This window comes from Balaenoptera physalus (assembly GCF_965194825.1).
Source record: "Balaenoptera physalus genome assembly, chromosome: 16".
NCBI classification, from domain to species: Eukaryota; Metazoa; Chordata; class Mammalia; order Artiodactyla; family Balaenopteridae; genus Balaenoptera; species Balaenoptera physalus.
The window spans coordinates 39,572,274-39,594,445 of NC_138898.1; the positions used below are offsets into that span (position 1 = coordinate 39,572,274).

General features: G+C 51.3%; 1 protein-coding gene across 4 annotated transcripts in view; it reads right to left on the reverse strand.

The window, feature by feature from the left end:
* Window positions 1–5,463: 5,463 nt before the first annotated feature.
* The window catches only part of JAG1 (jagged canonical Notch ligand 1), a 35,372-nt gene continuing 18,663 nt past the window's right edge, over window positions 5,464–22,172 (reverse strand). Inside the window, exons 6-26 of one of the 4 annotated variants that reach the window (XM_082428201.1) lie at window positions 19,797–19,927; window positions 19,443–19,562; window positions 18,893–19,006; window positions 17,396–17,509; window positions 16,698–16,811; window positions 16,239–16,285; window positions 15,731–15,904; window positions 15,178–15,328; window positions 14,209–14,373; window positions 13,617–13,730; window positions 12,984–13,097; window positions 12,787–12,900; window positions 12,531–12,647; window positions 12,017–12,044; window positions 11,470–11,555; window positions 10,234–10,347; window positions 9,474–9,583; window positions 9,156–9,389; window positions 8,813–8,944; window positions 8,473–8,623; window positions 5,464–7,693 (exon numbers count right to left, since the gene is read on the reverse strand). In XM_082428201.1, the coding sequence (XP_082284327.1) occupies window positions 7,236–7,693; window positions 8,473–8,623; window positions 8,813–8,944; window positions 9,156–9,389; window positions 9,474–9,583; window positions 10,234–10,347; window positions 11,470–11,555; window positions 12,017–12,044; window positions 12,531–12,647; window positions 12,787–12,900; window positions 12,984–13,097; window positions 13,617–13,730; window positions 14,209–14,373; window positions 15,178–15,328; window positions 15,731–15,904; window positions 16,239–16,285; window positions 16,698–16,811; window positions 17,396–17,509; window positions 18,893–19,006; window positions 19,443–19,562; window positions 19,797–19,927 (2,902 nt within the window). In that variant the 3' untranslated portion in view covers window positions 5,464–7,235. The remainder of the gene's footprint in view (window positions 7,694–8,472; window positions 8,624–8,812; window positions 8,945–9,155; window positions 9,390–9,473; window positions 9,584–10,233; window positions 10,348–11,469; window positions 11,556–12,016; window positions 12,045–12,530; window positions 12,648–12,786; window positions 12,901–12,983; window positions 13,098–13,616; window positions 13,731–14,208; window positions 14,374–15,177; window positions 15,329–15,730; window positions 15,905–16,238; window positions 16,286–16,697; window positions 16,812–17,395; window positions 17,510–18,892; window positions 19,007–19,442; window positions 19,563–19,796; window positions 19,928–22,172) is intronic. The other 3 variants (XM_082428203.1, XM_082428202.1, XM_082428204.1) reach the window with 3 other exon arrangements.

The following is a 22,172-nucleotide window of genomic DNA, read 5'->3' on the forward strand; positions in this document are numbered from 1 at the left end:
GAAGGTGAAAGTGACAGGCCCAGTTGGAGGCAGAGCACCCAGGAGGAGATGTTTGGGCCTTTCTATCTATTTAAATTGAACTATAGTTGACTTATAATATTGTGTTAGTTTCAGGTGTACAGCTTCAGATGCTTTTCCATTATAGGTTATTACAAGATATTGAATATAGTTCCCTGTGCTATACGGTAAATCCTTGTTGTTTATCTATTTTATATATAGTGGTATGTATCTTTTAATCGTATACTCCTAATTTATCCCTCCCTCTTCCCTTTCGCCTTTAATAACCATAAGTTTCTTTTCTATGTCTGTGAGTCTGTTTCTGTTTTGCAAATAAGTTGATTTGTATTATTTTTTTTTAGATTTCACATATAAGTGATATCATATGATAGTTGTCTTTCTCTGTCTGACTTATTTCACTTAGTGTGATAATCTCTAGGTCCATCCATGTTGCTGCAAATGACAATATTTCATTCTTTTTTGTGGCTGAGTAATATTCCATTGCATATATATACACCATGTCTGCTTTATCCATTCATCTGTTGGACACTTAGGTTGCTTCCATGTCTTGGATGTTGTAAATAGTGCTGCTATGAACATTTAGGTGCATGTATCTTTTCGAATTAGAGTTTTCATCTTTTCCAGATGTATGCCCAGGAGTAAGATTGCTGGATCATATGGTTAGCTCTACTTTTAGTTTTTTAAGGAACCTCCAGACTGTCTTCCATAGTGGCTGCATCAATTTACATGCTGTTCAGGGCCTCTTTTGTTGAGTGTTGGACCGAGAATGCACAGGAAGCAAAGGCCGAGTTACCGGCCTTGGGTGCTGGGAGGGCAGAGCGGGTGGGGAGGCCTGACTCGCCCCTCCCACTCCCTTTGCTTCACATCTCAGCCACCATGTCCTTAGTTTTGTGCAAAACTGTAGCTGTTTCACATTTGTGCCCTTCCTTTCTGTTTTGTGCCTTGGATTCTTTCAAAAACACTTCCAAAAACCATCCCTGCCGAGCCAGAGAGCCCCTGAGTGTATCTGGTTGTCCATGTCCTGAACTTGGAGGGGTGACATTTCTGTCCCCAGGATGGAGTTTTCCCGAATTGGTCGGCGCTGGTGCCTCAGCGCATAGGAAACTTTAGCATACTACGCCTAATTCTGGCCTCCCCAACATGACAAACAGGTTAGAGATGTGGGACCCGCTCCCATCCCTCCTCGGCGGGTGGGGAGAGCACAGGTGTTGGTGGAAGAGGCAGAGCGGCCCACGGGCGGTTCCAGAAACTCCCAGGTGCGTCTGTGCCAGCCCCGCTGCACCCCGTCATGGCGTGGCTGCACCCCGTCGTGGCGTGGCATCATGTTCAACTGCCTTGGCTTTTCATCTTTTTAGCTGCTCAGGGGCTTTTTGCTCCGTAACCTGGACGTAGCCTGCCCAGGAGGCAAGCGTGGTTAGGGGGTGTGAGAGGAGGCCTGTTGTAATTGCAAATCACCTGACACTGGCCGGCACCCTCCCAACTGCCTCAGACACTGAGAGCGTCGTGATCATCCTGAAAACCCCTGTGGAAGGGCGTGCACGTGTGTGCAACGCACAGGGAGGAGTAGGATATAGGGGGCTGTCACTTGCTTTCCTTTCTGAGCCTCCTTTCCTGCGATTCATCTTCTAATTCTATGAAGCAGAAACTAAAAAGGACATGTGAAGCTGCCCAAGAACAAGGAAATCACCTCCGAAGGGATGCGTCTTCATCTGCCTTTGGTTTGGAAAATATCTGTTGCTCACGGATTTATAAAGATGTCACTTTCTAGGCAAAGCCCGGAGGAGGCACAGCTCAGATCAACGCCACTGTCTTTACAGCAGCTTCCTGCAGCCTCCCTTTTTGTTAATTGCTGATCTCCCAATTCTTTACCTTTGAAACTCACATCCAGGGCAGGATCTGGACATAAACCTGGCAAATCCCCGGAAGACGCAGAAAACGCAGCAGCCCAGCTAGCAGGAGCCCCAGGTTCTAGTCCTGGCTGTTGCTAACTCTGTGTGGCCTGGGACAGGTCCCTGATCCTCTCTAGGCCTCAGCTTCCCCTTCTGGGAAAGTAAGGAGGGATGGATCCTTTCACTGGTAAGGTCACCGAGTGCATTAATACCCGGCGAGTCTCCAATGAAGGCTTTTCAACTGCACATTTCTCAGAAAGGATGAAGGAAAGCAGCTTTTCACTCTTCAGGTGCAAAACAGAGCCAAGGGCCAACCCGTCTGGGTGCTGAGTAGTCATTAGGAAGCCAGCTGCTAACTTGTGTTCCCCTGGGGATCGTGGAGGAGCCCCACTGTCCCTGCCAGAAGAGCTTCTCTTTGAAACAAAGCTGTTACTTTCATGTTACTGGCATCTGCTTTTGCTCTCGGCGTAATTCAACCCTTGGGTGTCCTGATGTGGACAGTTGCAGGGGGCGGGGCGGGACGGCGGGGAGGCCTCGATTCAAGGTTCTCATTGGGTTTAAGAGCCTTTACTCTCCAAGTTAATTTCCCCAACTTTCATATCACAGGTTAATACTGGGCCCGTGCATAATGATACAGAATTTAAGACTTGTAAAAGCCGCCTGGGACTTGAAAGAAACACACTGTAAGCCAGGAGGCTGTGCCTGGCATGCGGGAGCAAGTGACACAGGTAGAATTCATGTCCAAAGCCAGGGAGCCGCACCCTCGTGACACGATCTCAGAGGGTGCCATGCAGGTGTGCAGGCCCGTCTGTGCCAGGCAGCGGTACCCACAGCCCTGCGAGCATCACCCCCACTTGCCCTTACTTTTAACCACCATCAGAAGGCAGTTGTTCACAAAGGGAAATTCGTTATTCTTAATAGACCCAGGAATATCTCATGGACTTAAAGTGACACAACACGATTGCCCTAATGGTTTCTAAACTTTGTTTTTAAGACTTCTGGGGCCAGAACCCCACAGAACGGCCTCGGGGCACCCTCCTACCTCTGATGACCAAGCTGTCTGCTGGCATAGTTGGAGCCTGACATAGCCCGAGCCGGCATGTTTAGCTGCTTGTGGGATGGAAAAAAAAAATGTTAAGAAAAATAATTGTTGTTTTTGCAAACTATCTATTTAAAAACAGAACCTCAGGAAGCAGATTTCTGTTTCAATGCTCAGATGAATCAGAGTTTACAAAGTACAAATACACATTAGCAGGAGGAGACTTCCCATAACCCAGTACTTGTGTGTCTTCCCAGCCCGGGAACCTCTGAACTCCTGTTTCTCATTCCCAGTAGAGGCAAGAAAGAAAGCCGCCGTCGAAGCGGAAACTTTGCTGGAACTTTGCTCAGCCCAAGTTGCAAACCTCTGCAGGCCGGTGGGACTTTTTCTTTTTTTCTCTTTAAAGGCAACTGGTTTTTAGCCGCACACTTGCTCACTTTGGGGTCGACAGGTGTATGCCGTTCAGAAATGTGGGAAACCCACAATCTGGTTCCTTGGGCTCTTTGCTACCTAAGAAATATTACCAAATAAGTTAACTTTGACTCACTGACCCCCTCAGATCAGCCAATAAAATGAAGCTCTTACACCACAGCTTGTTCAAGGGGCGGTGTCATTAATTTACTTAAAAATGATGTCAGGTGGCAATTGAGCAACAAACCGGCTTCCAGACTACTTAATTCAGTTTAACAAGGAGGAAAAGCCTTGGAATTAATGGAAGAGCTTGTACTTTAGTATGTTAGTGAAGCTGTTCTCAAAGTTTGCTGTACCTAAACCAGGGAGGATTGGGGGAGGAGGGGACAGCTTGTTGAAAATACAGGTTCCCAGGCCCCGCTTATGAATCATGGGCCAGGCCTGGGACTCTGCATTTAAGAGAAACCCCCGCCCCAGCTTACAAGTTCCGCTTCTGCTCATCACCCAGTCTCACTGGGCTTTTAGTTAAGATATACCCCCCTGTTCTAACTAACTCCGTGTTACATAGGTGTAGAATCCCAGGACAGTGTCCCGTCCTAAAGCAACCAACTTTGAGCTGATGCTTTCCTGGAGTTTCATGGTATATATATATGTTCTAATGCTGGAGTTCTAGTTAGCCATGTTTCTGGACGGAAAATTCTTCCTTTTCCAGGGCCTGCTTACAGAGAGCACAGAACATTCCCAGGGGATGGGGAAGGTTCTAAGTCCCTTCTTTTGCACATTCCTGCCCCCAGGATAACCAGGGCCTGGAGAAAGGGGACAACCGCCCTTAACGACCAAGGTCCTGGCTTTGAGCCGAGTCCAGATGAGACCATCTCATCCGTTCCACTACCCAGCGTGTCCTGCATAGAAGTCTCCTTAAAAATAACAATCACAAGATCATTTCCCTCCTGGAATAAAGAATTGCAGAGGCTCATTAAACTTTCTTCTTGGCACACAAGCCTTTGGCAACTACCCAGGGGATTCTGGGTCCTGCAGAATCCAAGTTTACAAACCACCAGGGCAAGGTAGCATTTGAACTCAGACTGTCCTGCTCGTGGGGTCTGTAGCAGGAAAGCACTGCTCCCTCCCTCTGACCCGACCCCCGCAGAGCAGTGATGGGGGTGAGGGCGCCGTACCAGGACAGGGAGACACCGTGGAAACCCAGACCCGTCACAGTCCAGGTCCTTCGCGCTCCCTCCCCAAGCCAAAACTCTGTCCCAGACTGATTCCCCTGGTGGCCTCCGCTCGTGCACAAGGAACCAGGGACACTTCAACCCGCCATCCATTCTTAACCAAGATGCCCATCGGGACACACCTCCTAGCCTGGTAGAAAGAGAAGCTTCCCAAGAATGAAGAAAGATAAACATCCCCGTAGCTTTTCCCTCCGCTCAGTTTGTCCCTCCAGCTGGAGTTATACTATGAAGACTGGAGGGGGGTGACAGCCTAGGTGTCACAGCTCCGAGGAGGGTAAGCTATGGTGTCCTAACCAGAGGAGGGAACTCCTGGCAACTCCTCAAAGCTGCTGGAAGCCGTCCACGTGCCTGTCACTGGCGGTTCATCCCTCAGTGCCGAGATGCCAGAGGCAAAGCTTCCCCCCCTCCACCCCGCCCCGCCATGTGGGGCAGGCTTGTTGGCCTCTGGCCCCAGCAGCCACGAGCAATAACCACAGCTTACCTGCCCTTTAGAGGTAGGAGCAGCCCGGCTCTGGCACCTCACGGAAGGCCAGGCACCCGGCACCCCCAAGGGCGCACGGGAGGCCAGCCACTCGCGCACTCCCTAGGAGCAAGGTGGTGAGGAGCAGAAGGACCCTCACCCCAGAAGCTTGTAACCACCACCTCCTGCGGAGACCAGCCCAGAGGCACAAGGTGCACAAAAGCCACAAGGGTGTGGTCTGCAGTGAAGGCAGGACATCCACATTCATCCAACCAGCCAGGGGGAAAAAAAAAAGAGAAAGCCTCCAGGCTCCCTCCTTATCCCCCAGCACCAATTCCAAGCTATTTAAAACCCTTTTACTGCGGTGGGCGTTCCCGCAAGTGCTCAAAACAATTCAGTCCACACTGCAGGCCATTAATCCAGTGGTGTTTATTCAAGCAGTATTCACACTTGCTGTCGAATAACAAGGGCATCTAGGCCCCCAAGATGGGGCTCACAGCTCCAGCTTCACAGCAGCCCCTCGGGGTTTCAAGAATGTTATGGCTGAAAAGGCTTTCCGTTCTTGATGGGGGCCCCTGTCAAGCACAGCCTACTTCTCACACCCCAGTCACCAGGACAGACCCAGGGCGGTGGCAAAGGCACAAGGCAGAGCCAGGCAGAACTACGTAAGCTCAGAAGAGGCCACACTGGTCCGTGTTTTCGTACAAAAAAATTTAATAAATATGACTTTTCAAAATTTATTGCCAGGAACAACACATCAAAGATGTATGTTTATGTTCATATAACACTAACAGGACAATACAAAGGATCTTCACGGTCTTAACGGTGAACCAACGAAATCAGTTTTTAGTAAGTCTTTTTGATCTTAAATTTCGTCATAGCATTTTGATTTCCTCACTTAAGGCAGGCAGTGGACTCTGGCAAATCTAAACAGTGACCTTTCTGGACATTTTACGGTTCAAGTATTCAACTAGCTTATGAGAATACTCCCTAAATGCAGTAGATAACAACAAAAAATCAAATCTACAAGTGGTTCAGTCTTACATTACGAATGGTGAAAAGAAATCAGAATTTACAAGATAAGATTGGTGTGCTTCCAACTTCACACAATTAATTTGATATCTTTAATGATCTTCAACCACTCACGTTTTGGCTACGTTTAGTCATAGCTCAGCTTGTTCCCTTAAACTGCTCGGTAGCAGATCACCTGCCTGTCTCTTTCAAGTCTAAAGCAAAAAAAAACCCAAAAAAACAAAAAACTTGTTCTAGACTAACTCTCAAACTGCCTCAGTCGGGGTTTTAAACATCTGACGTCGTACGAAAAAAAAAAAAAAAAAAAAAAAAAAAACTCCACCAGTATTCCAGGCACAGAAGGCCATCCTATTGTCTTAAAATAAACTATTTTCAAACACCTTAATTTTGGCTTATAGGCAACACGTAATAAGAAAATAAGGTCAAAAAAATAAAGCCATACGCTTACAACGCTATCAAAAACCTTCAATTCTAAACACGTACATATAAATAAAAAGGAATGATGTCTTAAGGCTCTTGATTATTAAGTTAATAAATCAAATATACACAGTGATTAATAAAAAAGAATTATTTACAGAACTATACAAAATTCTACTTTTGACACATTTTTCCTCTTTAAATTCTTCATTTTACCAGCAACTGCTGACATCAAAGTCCCCCTCCCCCAACAACAACAACAAAATACAATAAAAAAAATAAATAATAAACTCATTTGTGATAGTTGCTGTGGTTCTGAGCTGCAAAGGCACTTTTCAAATACAGAACTACTTGGACGTCATCATAAAACCAATATACAAAAACAACTCAAGAGTCAATAAATATAAATAAAAACTATGATCCTAAGACTGCATCACCATCGGGACATCTGGCAGAAGTGGAGGCTGGAGGCCTCGGGGGGCCGGGTGTTCTCCTGGGAGCCTGATCCGACAGGTGCGGGGCCCCAGGGCCCCGGGGCCTGGTGTTTGCATAGCTGTGCGATGCAGTGCTGCCCAGCCAACCACAGAAACTACCATTGCCAGTGTAAGCCAGCTTGTCAGAACTTAAATTAACACAGGGATTCTACGTCAAGGACAGCCTGGGACCGGAACACGACAGGACAGCTGGAGAAGCTTCAGGAACCCCGGGCGCCCTCAGACTCTGCCCGCCGTCTGCTATACGATGTACTCCATGCGGTTCAGGCTCTGCGCGCTCTCCAGGTCTCTGTTGTCCTGTTTGTTTGTCCAGTTCGGGTGCTTGGCCGGCGTGCCGTGGGGGGACTTCTCCTCTCTGTCGACCAGCGTGTACGTGGCCTGCCTGGCGAAGCGGGCTTTCTGCTGGTGCTTGTCCATGTCGTCCTCTTCCACCTCCGAGTTGTGTGTCCTTATTTTGGACATTTTGGAGTTCTTGTTCTCGTAGTCCTTGATGGGGACCGTGTTGGCCCCGTGCTTCTCAATGGGGTTCTTGATCTGGTTCAGCTGCTCCCGCACGTTGTTGGTGGTGCTCTCCTCAGAGGCCGAGCGCGCGTGGCTGCCGGGCTTCCGCCGCTTGCGCACGCACCAGTAGAAGGCGGTCACCAGGCAGCAGACCCAGGCCACGGTCAGGACCGAGCTCAGCAGGGGCACCAGGAAATCTGCAAGGCAGGGGCACCCCCGTGAGCCCCGCGCCCACGGCTCCCCTGTCCTTGGTCCCTGAGAAGGGCGCGTGGGGACGAGTCCCTTTCCCAACCACACATCATCACCTCCCAGCATCCTCAGAGATCCAGCATCCCTGGAGAGACCAGGCCGAGCAGCAGCCCGTAGAGGCTCCCGCCTCGGTGCGGAACAGCATCTGGGCCGGTCACGGGGAGTCTGGCTACTTAGGCAGCTCATTAGAGGAGCCGGTTTTCAGAACCATCAGAAAGAGGGTCCCAGCCCGGACGGCTCAAATGCCCCCAGTGGTCCTGCGCCCGGCAAGTCGCTTCACTAGAACGGTGATGCTCGGGGCATCCACGGGGGACCCTGGACATCCTGCAGGGCCATCGAGCCATCTATCAAACCCGTGTCTCAGTGCTTAGGACGGGCTGTCCCCTGATACTGGAGCACAGGACAGGCTCCGCACAGACACGCGCTCAAGGCACAGCCATGCTCTTCCCAGGACCCAGAGACAATGCGTGCCTGGAAGGGCGCCCGCCTGCCGGAGCACAGCTTGCAGGCAGGGGAACAAGTCAGGGCCGCCTCTGCCCTTTGCCATGTGACCTTGGTCACGTCAGCCGGCCTCTGTTTTCTCAGTTAAACATGGGGCATCCTTGAGTAGGGAACCATCAAGTAACTCCCCACCCTGGCGGTTTTACTGGACACCAGTTGTATTGGTCTTATTGATGAGATGGACGGACGGTCCTCACAGAAAGGGACCACCGCCCCCACTACCTACCTGTTCTGTTCTTCAGAGGACGCCTCTGAACTCTCACTTCTGCAACGGCGGCTATCAGTGAGCTGTTCCCTTCTCGTTTACTAACAAGATCTATAATTTTGTCGGTGATTTCCTTGATTGGGTTTCCATCATCCCGGATGTCTTCAGCAGACTGGAAAAGGAAGACTCATCAGACCAGAGGGTCAGGGACACTCTACAGTCACCTTTATTCAAAATTATTTGACCACACGTGTATGTCAAGCTCTCCTTCAATATATCTGCTCACCTGGACACTGGCTAAGTGAAGTTTCTGAGCTACTTCGCAATCAAACAACTAAGCGTGCATGGGTCTCATACTCACAATGGCCACGTGTATTTCATTGTTTGCAGAAGGGGAAGGCTCGCAAGCTATGTAGATTGAATATTCAGCAGAAACATTCTTCAAAATATTCAAATTCCGCAATTCGCTGCAAATGTGCTCTGTGGTGAGACCCTAGAACGAGATTTTTGAATTCACACACATGTAAAAGAGCAGAAGGAAAAAAGGCTGCTGTTTGCTTGAAAGTGAAGCTATATTCAGAAGCTGAGCTCTGGTGTAAGACAAGAATCTAGGCTAAGGGGGAGGAGATCCGAGCTCGACTTGCCCCTGCTTTAGGGCAGGCAGACACACCCCACCTCTCCAAAGCCAGCAAAGTGTTCCGTACCGGCGACATCATCTCCTTGTTGAAGGTGAACGTGATGTTGGCACAGTTGTCCTGGTAGTAGGGGTCGGAGGCACACTTGGTCTTCACGGGCTGGAGGCTGGAGGACCGGCACTCACCCACACCAGTGCAGGGGCGCACGAAGCACTGGGCGTCCAGGATGGGGATGCAGCTCTGCCCGCTGGGGCACTCGCTGTGCCCTTTGTGCAGCGAGCAAGGGCGGGGACCACACCACACCTGCAGAGACAGACAGAGAAGAGCTCAGGAGACGCTCGTTGGCAGTTCCAGAACCAGAACGCCGGCGGCTGGGGCCACGCCTACCTTCGAGCAGGCGATCCTCCCGTCCAGGCACTGGCAGGTGTTGCAGTCATCGTCCCACTTGGCCCCATCAGGTATCACGCTCCCCACGGTGATGCAAGATCTCCCTGAAACTGAGGTGGAGACTCGTGAGTGGGAGGAGTTGCCTTTTTTGGAGACGGTTCTCCTGATTCTTCACTCCCTGCCCGTCGGGAAGTGATGACACCTGTTGCCCCTTGCCCTGTGACAACACAGTTGCTCCCACGATGGGCAAGCATCCCTCCTTCCCCAGTGGCCTTTGCACCTGCCACGTGACCGGCTTTGGTCAGTGCAGTGCGTTGGGATGCGATGTGAGCAGAGTCTCTCCCGGGTGAGCTTGGCCCCTTGAGAGTCTGCCGTTTGCCAGGAAAAGGACATGCCCTGGATACAGTGCTGGTCCAAGGAGGATGGGGTGGCACACAGACCTGGGCACCCAAGCCGAGGCATCCATCGCTCTGCTTCTGCCCTTTGTGCCCACGAGCAACACCAATACTTGTTGTACGCACGGAGATTGGGGATGGTTGTCACACAGCATAGCTGTGGCAACAGCTGGCTAAAACCAACAGCTACCCTGTTTTCATGGGACCCCCCCCCCCTCAGGTTTCCCCGTCCCCGTGGTCCCAAGTGGATGTCCCCTCCGTGTTCTCTCCCTGAGCATACTGTCCACTCACGAACAGTCAAAACAGTGACTGCAGTGCCTGCTCAGCCCACAGGACACACGGGCAGCTGGGCCCGGCCCACGTACCTTCCTGGCATTTAGCACCACTGTGCCCTGGGGGGCAGACACACCGGTACCCATTGATCTCATCCACACAGGTTGCCCCGAAGGCACAAGGTGAAGACTGGCATTCGTTGATGTCTAGGAAAAATGGAGTTCGAGCTTAGGCCCCAGTGGGAGGCAGCAATGTTTTTCTAAGTTTTTACTGAAAAAACGTACACAGATAAGCTTTCTAAGTATAAGCTTAATGCATTTTCATCACATGACCAGCACCCAAATAAACAGATCATCAGTACTCCCAAAGTCTCCAGTCACTGCCCCACAAGGACCACCGCTAGCCTGATTTCTAACAGCTGAGAATCATATGGGGAAGCAGCAATTTTTAACTGAGGTTCCTTTTTCTTTGATAGTACAATTTAGAACAAGGGCCGGCAAAGATCTTGAAAAGGGTCAGCTAGTAAGTAGTTTCGGCTTTGCAGTCCATGTAGTCTCTGTCACGACTGCCCAACTCTGTTGCAGCATGAAAGCAGCCCTAGATGGTACATCAACAAGGGTGTGGCTGTGTGTCAATCAAACTTTATTTTGGCCCCCAGGCCATAATTTGCCGACTCCCGATTCAGAAACATGAAACAGATACACAGTTCCCCCATCTAGTAGTTCTTGAAGTCCCAGACTTGGGGACCTCAAGGACCAGTAAAACTTTAAATGCTTTAGGGACAAGAACACAAAGAAGTACAACTAATCTATCACCTTTTTTGGCAAAAGAAAGGGCATGTAAAAAAAGTAGGGAAAAGGCTCAAAATAAAGAATAAACTGTGAACTTCCTGAAAAACTGCATTGCCTGCCTCCATTTTGTTTAGTCATTTCACCGGGGCCTGATCAAGCCCTGGAAACCGCAGCCCCAGTCCCTTCTGTGGCCTTAGCTCTGTCCCCCACCGGCATGGCTGTGGCAACGTCCGCTTGCCCATAATTTCATGTTAGTCACGGGGACAGGCACACTCTTTCCTTAGGACCTCAGAGTAGATTAATCACCAAATTCTGTGTCTGATGCTCTCTCCCCTAGAGCAAGGAGGGCTGTGTCCCCCAGAGAGGGGCCGGCAGGTACCTGGGAGGGAGAGTCCAGCCAGGGCCATCTTAATCCCAGCTGGAGGCAGGAGGTTACTTGTCAAGGCTACTTAGAACCATGGCCATAATTATTTTAAAGATGAAAACTCTCAGGCTGAGGGTTTGGAGTGGGGAGACCCAGTCGGAGGTGGTCCTTACTTATCCTGCAGTCGGGCCCAGCGAAGCCGGGGGCGCACTCACAGCGGTACCAGTTCTCTCCATCCACGCACGTGCCACTGTTGTAGCTATGAAAGCAAAGACCCCTCGGTCACCACCAGTCCACCACTCTCCCTGCCAGTTCAAAGGTAGCCGTGCCAGTTACGATCGGCGGCTCTCACCCCTGCTCACACGCACCACTGCCTGGGAGCTTTAAAAACACTGATGCCTGGGTCCCACCCCCAGAGAGTCTAATATCACAGGTCTCGGTTGCAGCCCAGGCACTGGAACTTATAAATGCTCCCCGGGTGATTCTCGCGTGCAGCCAAGGTTGAGAATCACTGCTCTAAATGAGGACACAAGCTGACTAATTCAAGTGTGGTCCACGGACCAGCCAGATCGGCATCGCCTGGGAGCTTGTCGGAGAGGAGGAATGTGCCGCAGCCCCCAGACCTCCCACATCTGAACCTGCACTTCAAACAAGATCCCCAGGAGATGCCCACACGTGTCACAGCCAACAAGTGCCGGCTTAAAAGGTGGCCATGCTTACCAGGGATGAGGACTGCAGTCATTGGTATCTGCAAAGTAAAACAAAGACAACTTAACAGCAAGGCCTTCTTAGCCCTAAGTAAAAACACCAGTGATTTCCCACGATACCCAGATGATAAAGCTGTCGTTAACACCGGCAGAAGGAGCTTAAGACCTCTGCTCAATTGGAACCAGGCCCACACCACACTTGGTCCCATTCGCCGTGGGACACATGTACACAGGAAGAGGCCCTGGGTGGGGTGGGCAGGGGGTGTGAGAATGGATGGAGACAGGCTGCTGGTCAGACCGGAGCTGGGAACCACGACGCCATCTGTCTCCACTTATCTCCTCGGCGACTTTCTCATGCCCAGGTCAGGGCTGCATCCCATCAAGTCATTAGAACAGACCCAGGTGATGCAGAAGCAGACATCAAACAGCTCTGCTTCTGGTTTCCATTGCCAGTCCCTGGGGGTGTCAGGATGGACTCCTGCAGCCCTCAGAAAGCTCAGGGTGGCAAGCGGGGGGGAAACACTCACTCTGCGTACAGATGGGCCCCTCCCAGCCTTCTTTGCAGACACACGTGAAGGACTCGCCGTTGACCACACAGGTGCCCCCATTGTGGCAGGGGTTAGGCAGGCAGCTACTGTTTCGGGCTACGAGATAAGAGCAGACAGGACCACCCTCCCTGAGGATCCAGCAACAGTCTGGAGGGGCAGAAACCAGGTCCCGGGAAACAGGCATAGGCTCACAGGACCACGGCCCCTGCGAAGCCCAGGGAGGGCAGAAAGGTACCTATGTTACAGGTCGTTCCTTCCCAGCCTCCGGGACACATGCACTTGAAAGCGTCCCCCTCGTCATAGCAGGTGCCACCATTGTTGCACGTGGCCTCGTCACACTGGCTGTCACCTGGAGGAGAAGATCCCGGCGTGAGCCCCTGGCCGGCCCTGCTCACGGAAGACAGGGCAGGATCCCGGCCGGCCACCACTTACGTGAGTGGCAGGTCTTGCCTTTCCACCCGTTTTTACAGTCGCAGTAAAAGTCGTTGACCAGGTCACGACACGAGCCCCCGTTGTGGCAGGGGTTCTGGCTACAGTCGTTAATATCTGCAATCAGAGGAGACGCCCGGCTGAAGACGCTCCCAGGCCCATCCACGCCCCACGACGCCTGAGAACTGCATCTCTCCACCCTCATCCCCTGCTTTCCACGCCCAGTTCAAAACCAGCAGAGCCACCTGGGGACTTAAACACGGTCACCCTTTCCCAGGAATAAAGGAGCCCCCGACAGGCCACGGAAGTTAAAGTCAAGATGGGCAGAAACGACAACCCAAACAGAAAGATGATCGCTTTTCCTGCAAGCGGGGATATCTATCATCCTAATTACAGGGTCTAATTCTATAAGCTCCTCCGCAGAAGTTCCTTCCTGCTGGCTGGCGTCAGCAACAACACATGCAAATAGGCCAAAAAAAAAAAAAAAAACCAGGCCATGCCGTCCCAGGGCAGGAATTGTCGGGGTCTTACTCCCAGATATTTCCAGCCATTCCATGGGAAGAATGGCTTCCCATGTGGATTCTGTCCTGCCCACACCCCCCAGAGCTGTCTGTCCCCAAAGGACCCCTGACTCACTGGTCTCACAGTAGGCGCCCTCCCAGCCACCACTGCAGATACACTTGTAGGAGTTGACACCATCGATGCAAGTGCCACCATTTTTACAGGGGTTGCTCTCACAGTCGTTAATATCTGTGAAAGGAAAAACAAACAGAAACACAGGTAAGTGAAGGAAAAGTAATGCCACCGCCAAGCACTGTTCTATGGGTTTCCCTGACCCTCCTGAGAAAATACACCGGGCACCTCAACATTTAACTCCGTCAGGACTGTTTCTGAATCCGGCAGGCAGTTTTATCAAGCAGGGGCCTCCAGAGAGCACCCCGTCCCTTTTATTTAATGTCCTCGCACTAGGCTACTTGGTGAGAGTGGGGAGGAAACTCCTAGGGAAAGAGGACCACCCCATCTAGTAAGGTTCCAGAACATTCTAAAATAAACGTGCTGAAGACTTGAGAGGCGTCAGTGATCTCGTAAGTTAAACATGACCTCAGTCTTAGATCGTAGATGGTAAACCTGGACTGGTCTCTCCTGAAATGATTCCAGATGCCCCCCAGCTGGGCCGGGGCAGGGTTGGGGGGACCTCGGCCCATTCCCCGAGGATGCGGGGTCTTACTTTCATGGCAGTACGTTCCAGTGAAGCCTTTGTTACAGTCACAGGTGAATTTGCCTCCCGACTGACTCTTGCACTTCCCGTGGGGACCGCAGACATTGGAGGAAATATAGCGCACCCCTTCAGGCGTGTCATTGGAGGCCATGGCCACCGTGCAGCTGTCGATCACTGCGAGACAGACTTGGGGTCAGATCCCCGCCAGGGACCCGAAGACCCGGTGTTCCTGAGCCCAGGACCCGTGCCACGCCTGCTCTCCTGGAGCCAGGCACCCGTCGGCTAATGAGGGTAAGAAGCCAGCACCTCGGGGGCCAAGACTGGCAACGTGCCGTGTCATGCTGGGACAGGCAAAGCCGAGACCCCAGGCAGAAAGATTTTTTTTTTTTTTAGGTGTTTTCTCCCCATGGAGCCAAGGAGCCCACGTGTCTGCGGGCCCTGTTCATCCTCCCTCTACTGATACATCTACCGAATTTGCTGGAAGCTGGCTAAGGAGGAGGAACAGCCTTTCCCTCGACGTAAGGACACTTACGGCTGCAGGACAAACTTACAGAACCTGGAAGCCTGAGCCACCTCACACAGCAGCCACAGGCGGCCGTTTAAATTTAAGTGAATGAAAAGTAAGTAAATCAGGGCTTCTAGTTGCCCTGGTCACACACTAAACGCTCCGGGCCACACGTGTCCCGAGGCTACTGTACCTGACGGTGCAGATATCACCGAGGCAGAAAGTTGTACTGGCAGAGGTGCCCTGAGGAATCCATCTCGGCCTTGCACATGAGCGTCCCCCAGAACGGGGATGCTAAATGAATTCCCTTCTCTGCCCTGGGCTACTTGCAGGTATGGTCCCCCCGACTGGTGGGCCTGAATAGGTTGTTTCCACGTGTTCTGGCTTCCCTCCGAGTGTCACGGGGCAGTGACGAACGGGCAGAGGAGAGCAGCCTTGAAGACAAGCCAGAACCCTGGCGGGGAGGGAGGTACCTTCACAGGGGGTGGTGCGGCAGTGGTCTTTAAGGTGGGAGCAGTTCTTGCCTTCATAGTCCTCGGGACACTTGCAGAAATAGTCGCTGGCACGGTTGTAGCACTGGGCACCATTCTGGCAGGGGTTGGGCTCGCAATAATCGATGTCCAGCTGCGAGGACCAGAGGCAGGGGAGGGGGGACACAAAGTAAAACAAAGGCGTGATTATGACTCCTCTGGGGCAGCGGCCACAGGAATTTGACCCTTCCGTCTGCTTCTGTTAGGAGAACACCCAGCATGATTTACAGTTGTGTCCTAGCGACTGTCCAGGTACGCATTTGAGACAACAGGGCAGAAGGAGAGAGAGTGCTGGGTCTGGGATGAAACGGACAAAGAGAAATCGACAGGCTACCGGACACCGGGAAGAAAATCACTCATCACCCTCCTTCCACGGCGTGTGTCTAGCAGAGATCCCTAGTCAATAGGAGGGTCCAGACAGTGTCGGGGAATGGGAAGGGAGGGGGAGGAGACTGCCTGTGAAAACTTGGCCATCGGACGCTCTAGCCCGGCTCACCTGACAGAGGTTTCCAGAGAAACCAGTGGGACACAGACACTGGAATCTGTTGATTTCGTTCTGACAGTGACCCCCGTTGAGACAGGGGTTGCTGGCACACTCATCGATGTCTGTCTCACAGTGATCGCCTGCATAGCCAGGTGGACAGATACAGCGATAACCATTAACCAAATCCTGGAGGGAGGAGAAGGGGGGGAGAAACACATGCTTTTTTTCTAGGTGCTCCACAAACACAGGGCTTCAGTGGTTCAGCGTGACTGCTGCGGTTCAGCTGATTCACTGCAAGAGATGCCAAACCTCTCCAAATGTGAGAGAGGAATTTCTATGTGCATGCCTTCAAGATGACTCCCGGGAGGCTGGGGTAACAAGAGCCTCAGTGAAACTTCCAGAGCCGCACTTTTCACCTGCATTTTTAAATCTCCCAGGGACAGAGCTTTCCCAGGGTCACATAAATCTTAAGGCTTGTTGTCTATCTCTAAGGTTTTGATATAAGCGAAGATTTACATACCCGACAGGAGGCGTCATTCTGACATTGGCCGAGGCAGTCATTAATATCTAAAAAATAAACAAGTCACTGTATTGGAGGGGCAATTTACATTGAAATTGGGCTTAATTGAAAAGCCTTCTCTGCTCAGGACAGATAAAAACCTCCAATCAGATTTCTTGTGTGCTTCCCGTGAAATAAGGTTATTGGTGGGAACACTCCCTAGTTCTTCCAGACTGAGGTACTGAAACTTCACATCATTGTTTTAGCCACCCTTATCAGAGTACGGCCGTTTTACCAGCTAATGAGCCTGATAACGTGTATGTTTTCATTTCTGTGCCCATCACTCCCTCTCCAAAAACATTCCCTCTATAAGGATTTCCTTCCACTACTCAAGTCTTAGACCTGGAGCCTGAGTACGGCTGGCAAACGCCTTCAACACCCCAGTTTCATGAAAATCAAAATTGAAACAGTCTCACTCACTTATGTCACAATTCTGACCCATCCAGCCTGGGAGGCAATCACAGTAGTAGCTGGCAATCAGATTCTTACAGGATTTGGCATTTACACAAGGTTTGGCCTCGCATTCATTTGCATCTGAGAAACAGAGAGGATGAACAGTGAGAAATGGGGTCCTACCCCACCTCCCCCCTCAAAAAAAACACCATACCAATAGTTTGTCTGAAACGAGACATTTTAATAAGCTAGCTAAATAAGAGATACTACTTTGAACATCTGAACCCTTTCCCCTAGCCATGCTCCAATAAGGAATGCTGATTGATAATGTTCCAGCTGCTGTTAACAACTAGCCCCCCGACAGGACAGCAGAAAGCCACTAGGCACTTCTGTGCAAAACCCAGCACAGCCTAGTTGCTGGGATTTAATAGCGGCAAAAAAGAATGCAGACAGCTCATTCCTCATGAGATCATCCCCGTTTGGAACCCAGCTGAACACTCCTCGGACAGACGATTGACATGGTTCAAGGAATCCCACGACTTTCCCACAGGGCCTCAAAGAGCCAGGCCATTTGCATGCGAGTTATTTCTCCCAGGCCCGCTGGCTGGACCCTAGATAATAAATGACTTCTTGGTACGATGGCACGCAAACTCGCACCGCTGGCCACATGCACATCTCCCTTAATCGCTCGGATCAAGCCAGCCCCGGTGCAGGAATTCTCTTACCTAACTGGCACGTTTTGCCCGTCCACTGGGGCGGGCACACGCACTTAAATCCGTTAACCAAGTCCTGGCAGGTGCCCCCGTGGGAACAGTTATTTGGAGAACAGTCATCAATGTCTGTTCGACAAAAAGAAGAGAGGGTTGGCAATTTAATCTCAATCCATTTGACAATTAGATAATTTAATACCACCCCTCACATGAGGGGCCTTCACTTAAGAGCCAGACACCTGCTGCAAGTGACTGCTACGATGACGATAAGGCCTGATTTTAGCTTTAAATCCCCCACTGGCCCAGTTCATTTAATCCGCAACCTGAGCGGGTGGGAGAGCCAGCTGGATCCCCGGAGCATCAGCCCTCGGCAACTCAGGACATCTCTCTCTGCCTACCCTTTATTTTTAAAGAAAAGTTTCATCACGGAGCAGAGGTAACTAAGGAGAGGTAAGGAAAAATAACTTCTTCGCTGGTGAAAAAAAAACATCATATTCTTATTTACTCACAGACTTTTCCCAAAATCACATGCCTGGGGTACCCAACCTCCCCCTTCTGCACTAGACTCCAGAGGCCTCTTAGCGATTCATCTCCTGCCCGTGTAGGAGGTTCCAGGCTCTCCTCCTGAACCTGCTCACCGAGCCTTCACACCCCTAGGAGATGGGAATTGCTACTCTCCCGTTTAAACAGGGCACAGGTTGGCAGTGACCACAGTCCCACAAGTGGTGACGGGTGACGGGGCCATGGTGCCAGCCCAGGTGATCCAACCCCGGAACCCAGCTCCTTAACCGTGTCGCATGCTGTTCTCAGGGGGCTGATGACCGTGGACCTCGGGCCTGGCTGCACCTCTGAAATCCAGGAGCTTGTGTGTGTTTTGTTTTTTGTTTTTGTTGCACTGCATGGCACGTGGGATCCTAGTTCCCCGACCAGGGATCAAACCTGCGTCCCCTGCACTGGAAGCTCGGAGTCCTAACTGTTGCACCACCAGGGAAGTCCCCAGGAGCCTGTGGAAGGTACGAACTCCCCAATTCCAAAGGGAAACCATAGGACCCAGAGACCTGTACTGGGAAGCACTGGGGTAGTCCCGGTGTGCGGCCAAGTCCCGCAGCCACTGTCACTCTGTAGCCCTGGTCCCTCTTTCAAAATTTGTCCCCACCATGAAATTCAGTAGTGACGACCTCCCCCGCAGGCATCCTCTGTACAGCTTCGAGGAGAATAACCGTGATTCAGTTCAGAGGAGGCACAAGCCCAGGGAAAAGGACGCAGCTACCCCACGAGCGAGTTTCTTCCAGTGGGAGATGCATGTGCTAACTTAGCAGGGTGCCTTAGGATGAGGGTGCCAGGAGACTTCCGAGGGCAGAGGCCGGAAGCTCAGGCCAGACTCCCCACCAGACCCCCTCCCACCGAAACAGACCCATCACTGAGACTGACGTGGGACCCACAACCCTGTATCTTGACACAATACCTCCCTCCCCCCGCCAAGAAAGGACACAGGCCAAAACGCAGACTTACTTGTGGAGCACGTGGGGCCGGTCCAGCCCGGAGAACACTCACACTCAAACCCCAGGGAGGTCTCCTTGCAGCTGCCTCTGTTGTGGCAGGGATCAGAGAGGCAGGCGTGTTCCGCTGCGGACACCAGCACGACAGTCAGCAAGGGGTGCCCACCGAGAGGCTACCTAACACTCTCCTGGGCAACCAAATCCCACTCCTGGGCCAATAGCTCGAGCTCGTTTCAAGAAATCAAAGCAGGTGTGGGACGTAACCCCGCTGTGCCTGGGGCGGAAAGGAAGTCATCTTTCTTGCTAAGCTCTCCCGCCCCATTTCTCGGAGCTTCTGACCTGGGAGCTGGGTCACTGCCCTGCACACGCCGCCCCCGATGCAATCAGCAGCTCCCAAACCACCTGAGCAACTGGCCAGAGGTTTCAAAGACCCACGGAACTGCTGGGAGGACAGGTCTTAACATTGGAGGATATTTTCACCTTTTTACGAGTCCCTAAGTGTATTTAAGCTGAGTATACAGAAAAATTAGACAAAGGGATCTCACTGCGCCTGGACCACTTACCAATTTCACAGTTGGGTCCTGAGTACCCCTCGGGGCATGAACACTGATATTTGTCAGGCCCCGTGTTGCTACAAGTTCCCCCATTGAGACATGGCTGGTGGGTCCCGCAGTAGTTGAGATCTGCAAAAAGACCCCAAAGAAGTCACTCAAAGACCAGAAAGACTGTGTTCCTAGACCCATTCCTCTTAAAAAACTAAAACCGAGGGAAACAGACCCAGATTCACAGGGTTAAAGGCAAATTCAAACAGATTTAGAATAAAAGCCCCTGCAAATAAAAATAAATGAAAGTACAAACCAAATCACCGACACCCCACCCCCAACCTCCAGGTCCGCCCAGGCCCTCCCCAGACATACCTTTGTCGCAGAGCTGACCACCCCAGTTAGTCTCACAGAGGCACTGCCAGGGCTCGTTACAGGTGCCGTGGACGCACCCTGGGTGTGGGATGCACTTGTCACAGTACAGGCCCTGCCAGCCATACTGGCACCTGGGGACACACAACAAACCCTGCTTTACCCTTTAGAACTTGCAGGAGATCAGAGCCAGAAAAACACAAGGATGCAAAGCCCAGGCTTGCTGTTTCTGGCGACAGGATGGTAGACTGTCAAGGTCTGTCCAGGGGTTCCCTCTAAGCAAACATTTTCCCAGTTGGACTGAGGTCCCCTCCCAGGCGACTCCCAACAAAAGGGGGGCTGTTTGGGGAGAGGCCAGCGCGGGGCTGCCCTCCACAAAGCCCCTCTCTCTTCTCAGGCTCCCCCATGAGCCCAGGGCGGGGGCTTGGAATAAATCAACCCCTGGGGGGAAGGAAAGGGCTCTCCCTGCAGTGACAACAATAGCCATGCGAAAGCATCTGCAGACGCAGCCCTTTGGCCAAGTTTTACACAGCAGCTTGGCTGGGCTGTGTCTCAGCAGCAAGTCATGACCCCAGCACACAAAAATGCACCAAGACACCAAGTGCGGCAGGAAACTGCCTCCCAAGGAGGCTCCCTGAAATCAAACAAAGAGGGAGAGGGGGCACCCTTCCTTGGAGAGATGGGATAGGATCTCTGGACCCATTTCTGCAGGGAGGACGAGGAAAGCAACAGCACTTGGAACCATTTCCGTACCATGATTTATGACCCCCCCCTCGTGGCTACTTAGGCTAATTTATTTTATAGTTATTTCTCACTTTGCACACACACACACACAAAGTCAACTTGGTTTATCTCGTATTGGGGAAGGGAGTCGAGTTTCCTTTATAAGCGCCTCATTAATCGGACTCTTTGGAGGCCAAATGGTGCCTTTGATCCCCAAACAAAAAACACAAACATACACCTTCACCTGGGGCAGGGGCTCAGCTACTCTCCCCTCAAGTTTCAAGCCCTCTGAAACTCTTAACTGCCTTCTCAGAAATCAAGCTGTAGCAAACAGGAGCTGGTCTCGGGGCTGGGTGGGGGGACGGGCAGCCCACAGTGGAGTGAAGGTGGGGTGAGCCAGAAACAGCGACCAGCAAATATTTCCATGACGGGGACCCGGGAAAGCCATGGTCAGAATCGCCTCCCCCGCAAAGAAGGAAAGGCTTTCTGCGTCCAGAGAGCTGGAGGTGGGCTAAAAGTCCTTGTCATGGGAAAATTACAGGGATCCAGCTAATCGCTAATCATCCACGGCCGAGCGTCAACTCAGCCCCTGAGAATTCTGACTCACCACTTCCTAACTTCTAAAAGCAAGCCATCCACGCCCCAATACAAAGAGCCACCAGGCTGTGCGGTTTAAAAATCAGACAGAGGATTCTGGTTTATCTGAAACGAAACTCAGGTCTAAATGACAAGGGACTGTTAAAGGAGTAAAATAAGAACAAAGTAAATCCTCTGATAGAAATTTTTTAAAAAGTGGACACTCAAAAGTTAGTGGGAGGTCACGGGGGATGCCTTTGGTAAAAGACTGATATTCTTAGTTTGAAAGGTAGATATTAAGAAGGAACTAATTGGGAAATAGCATTATTCTTACTGTCTTTCCCTCATTCCCTTCCAGATGGAGGATAACTACACCTCTCCAATTTGCTTAATAAAAGGAATAAGAGACAGCTGAGGACCCGCCTTAGCTCTTAATTAGTGAGAGCTGGATACCCAAGCACAAGAAAGGAACCACAAGAGGCCCTGGATGACTTCAAAAGAAAACAAATAAAAATACTGACCCTAAAAGAGGCAGCCACAAGGTTATCCCAGTTTAATAATACATGATTAAGGTTCTCATGAGAAATTGAAGTGCCTTTCCTCATAGGATGATTCATAATTGAGTCTGATATTATTGGCAGGCTCGCAATAAAGCAAGACCGTGCACCCAGAAAAAGGGATTCCAGGTCGACCTGGGAGCGGGAGAAGCAGTAAAGCTTTCTCAGGTGGGGGAAAAAACGAGACAAAACACACCTCTGTAATACATGATCCAAAGGACAACTGACAGGTAACTTGCCATCAGCTGTTTCTGGAGCAGGATGCAACCAGAACTTCCTTGGCGAGAAGGTTCTGTTTTGATTTTTCTTTCAAGGGAAGGAGAAGGAGATGGCCTGGGAGACCATGCAAATGATGTGTGGGAAAGTCACACCTTAAGTAAATAAGGGCCTGCGAGTCCAGGCAGGGAGTGGGAGGGAGACTTCGAAAGAGAAAGGCCTAAATTCTGGAAACAAAGCCTGCTGTTCTGGCTGGGAGGGCCCTCCCCAGGCAGCAGTGTGTTTATTCTGATGACAGGAGCAGAAA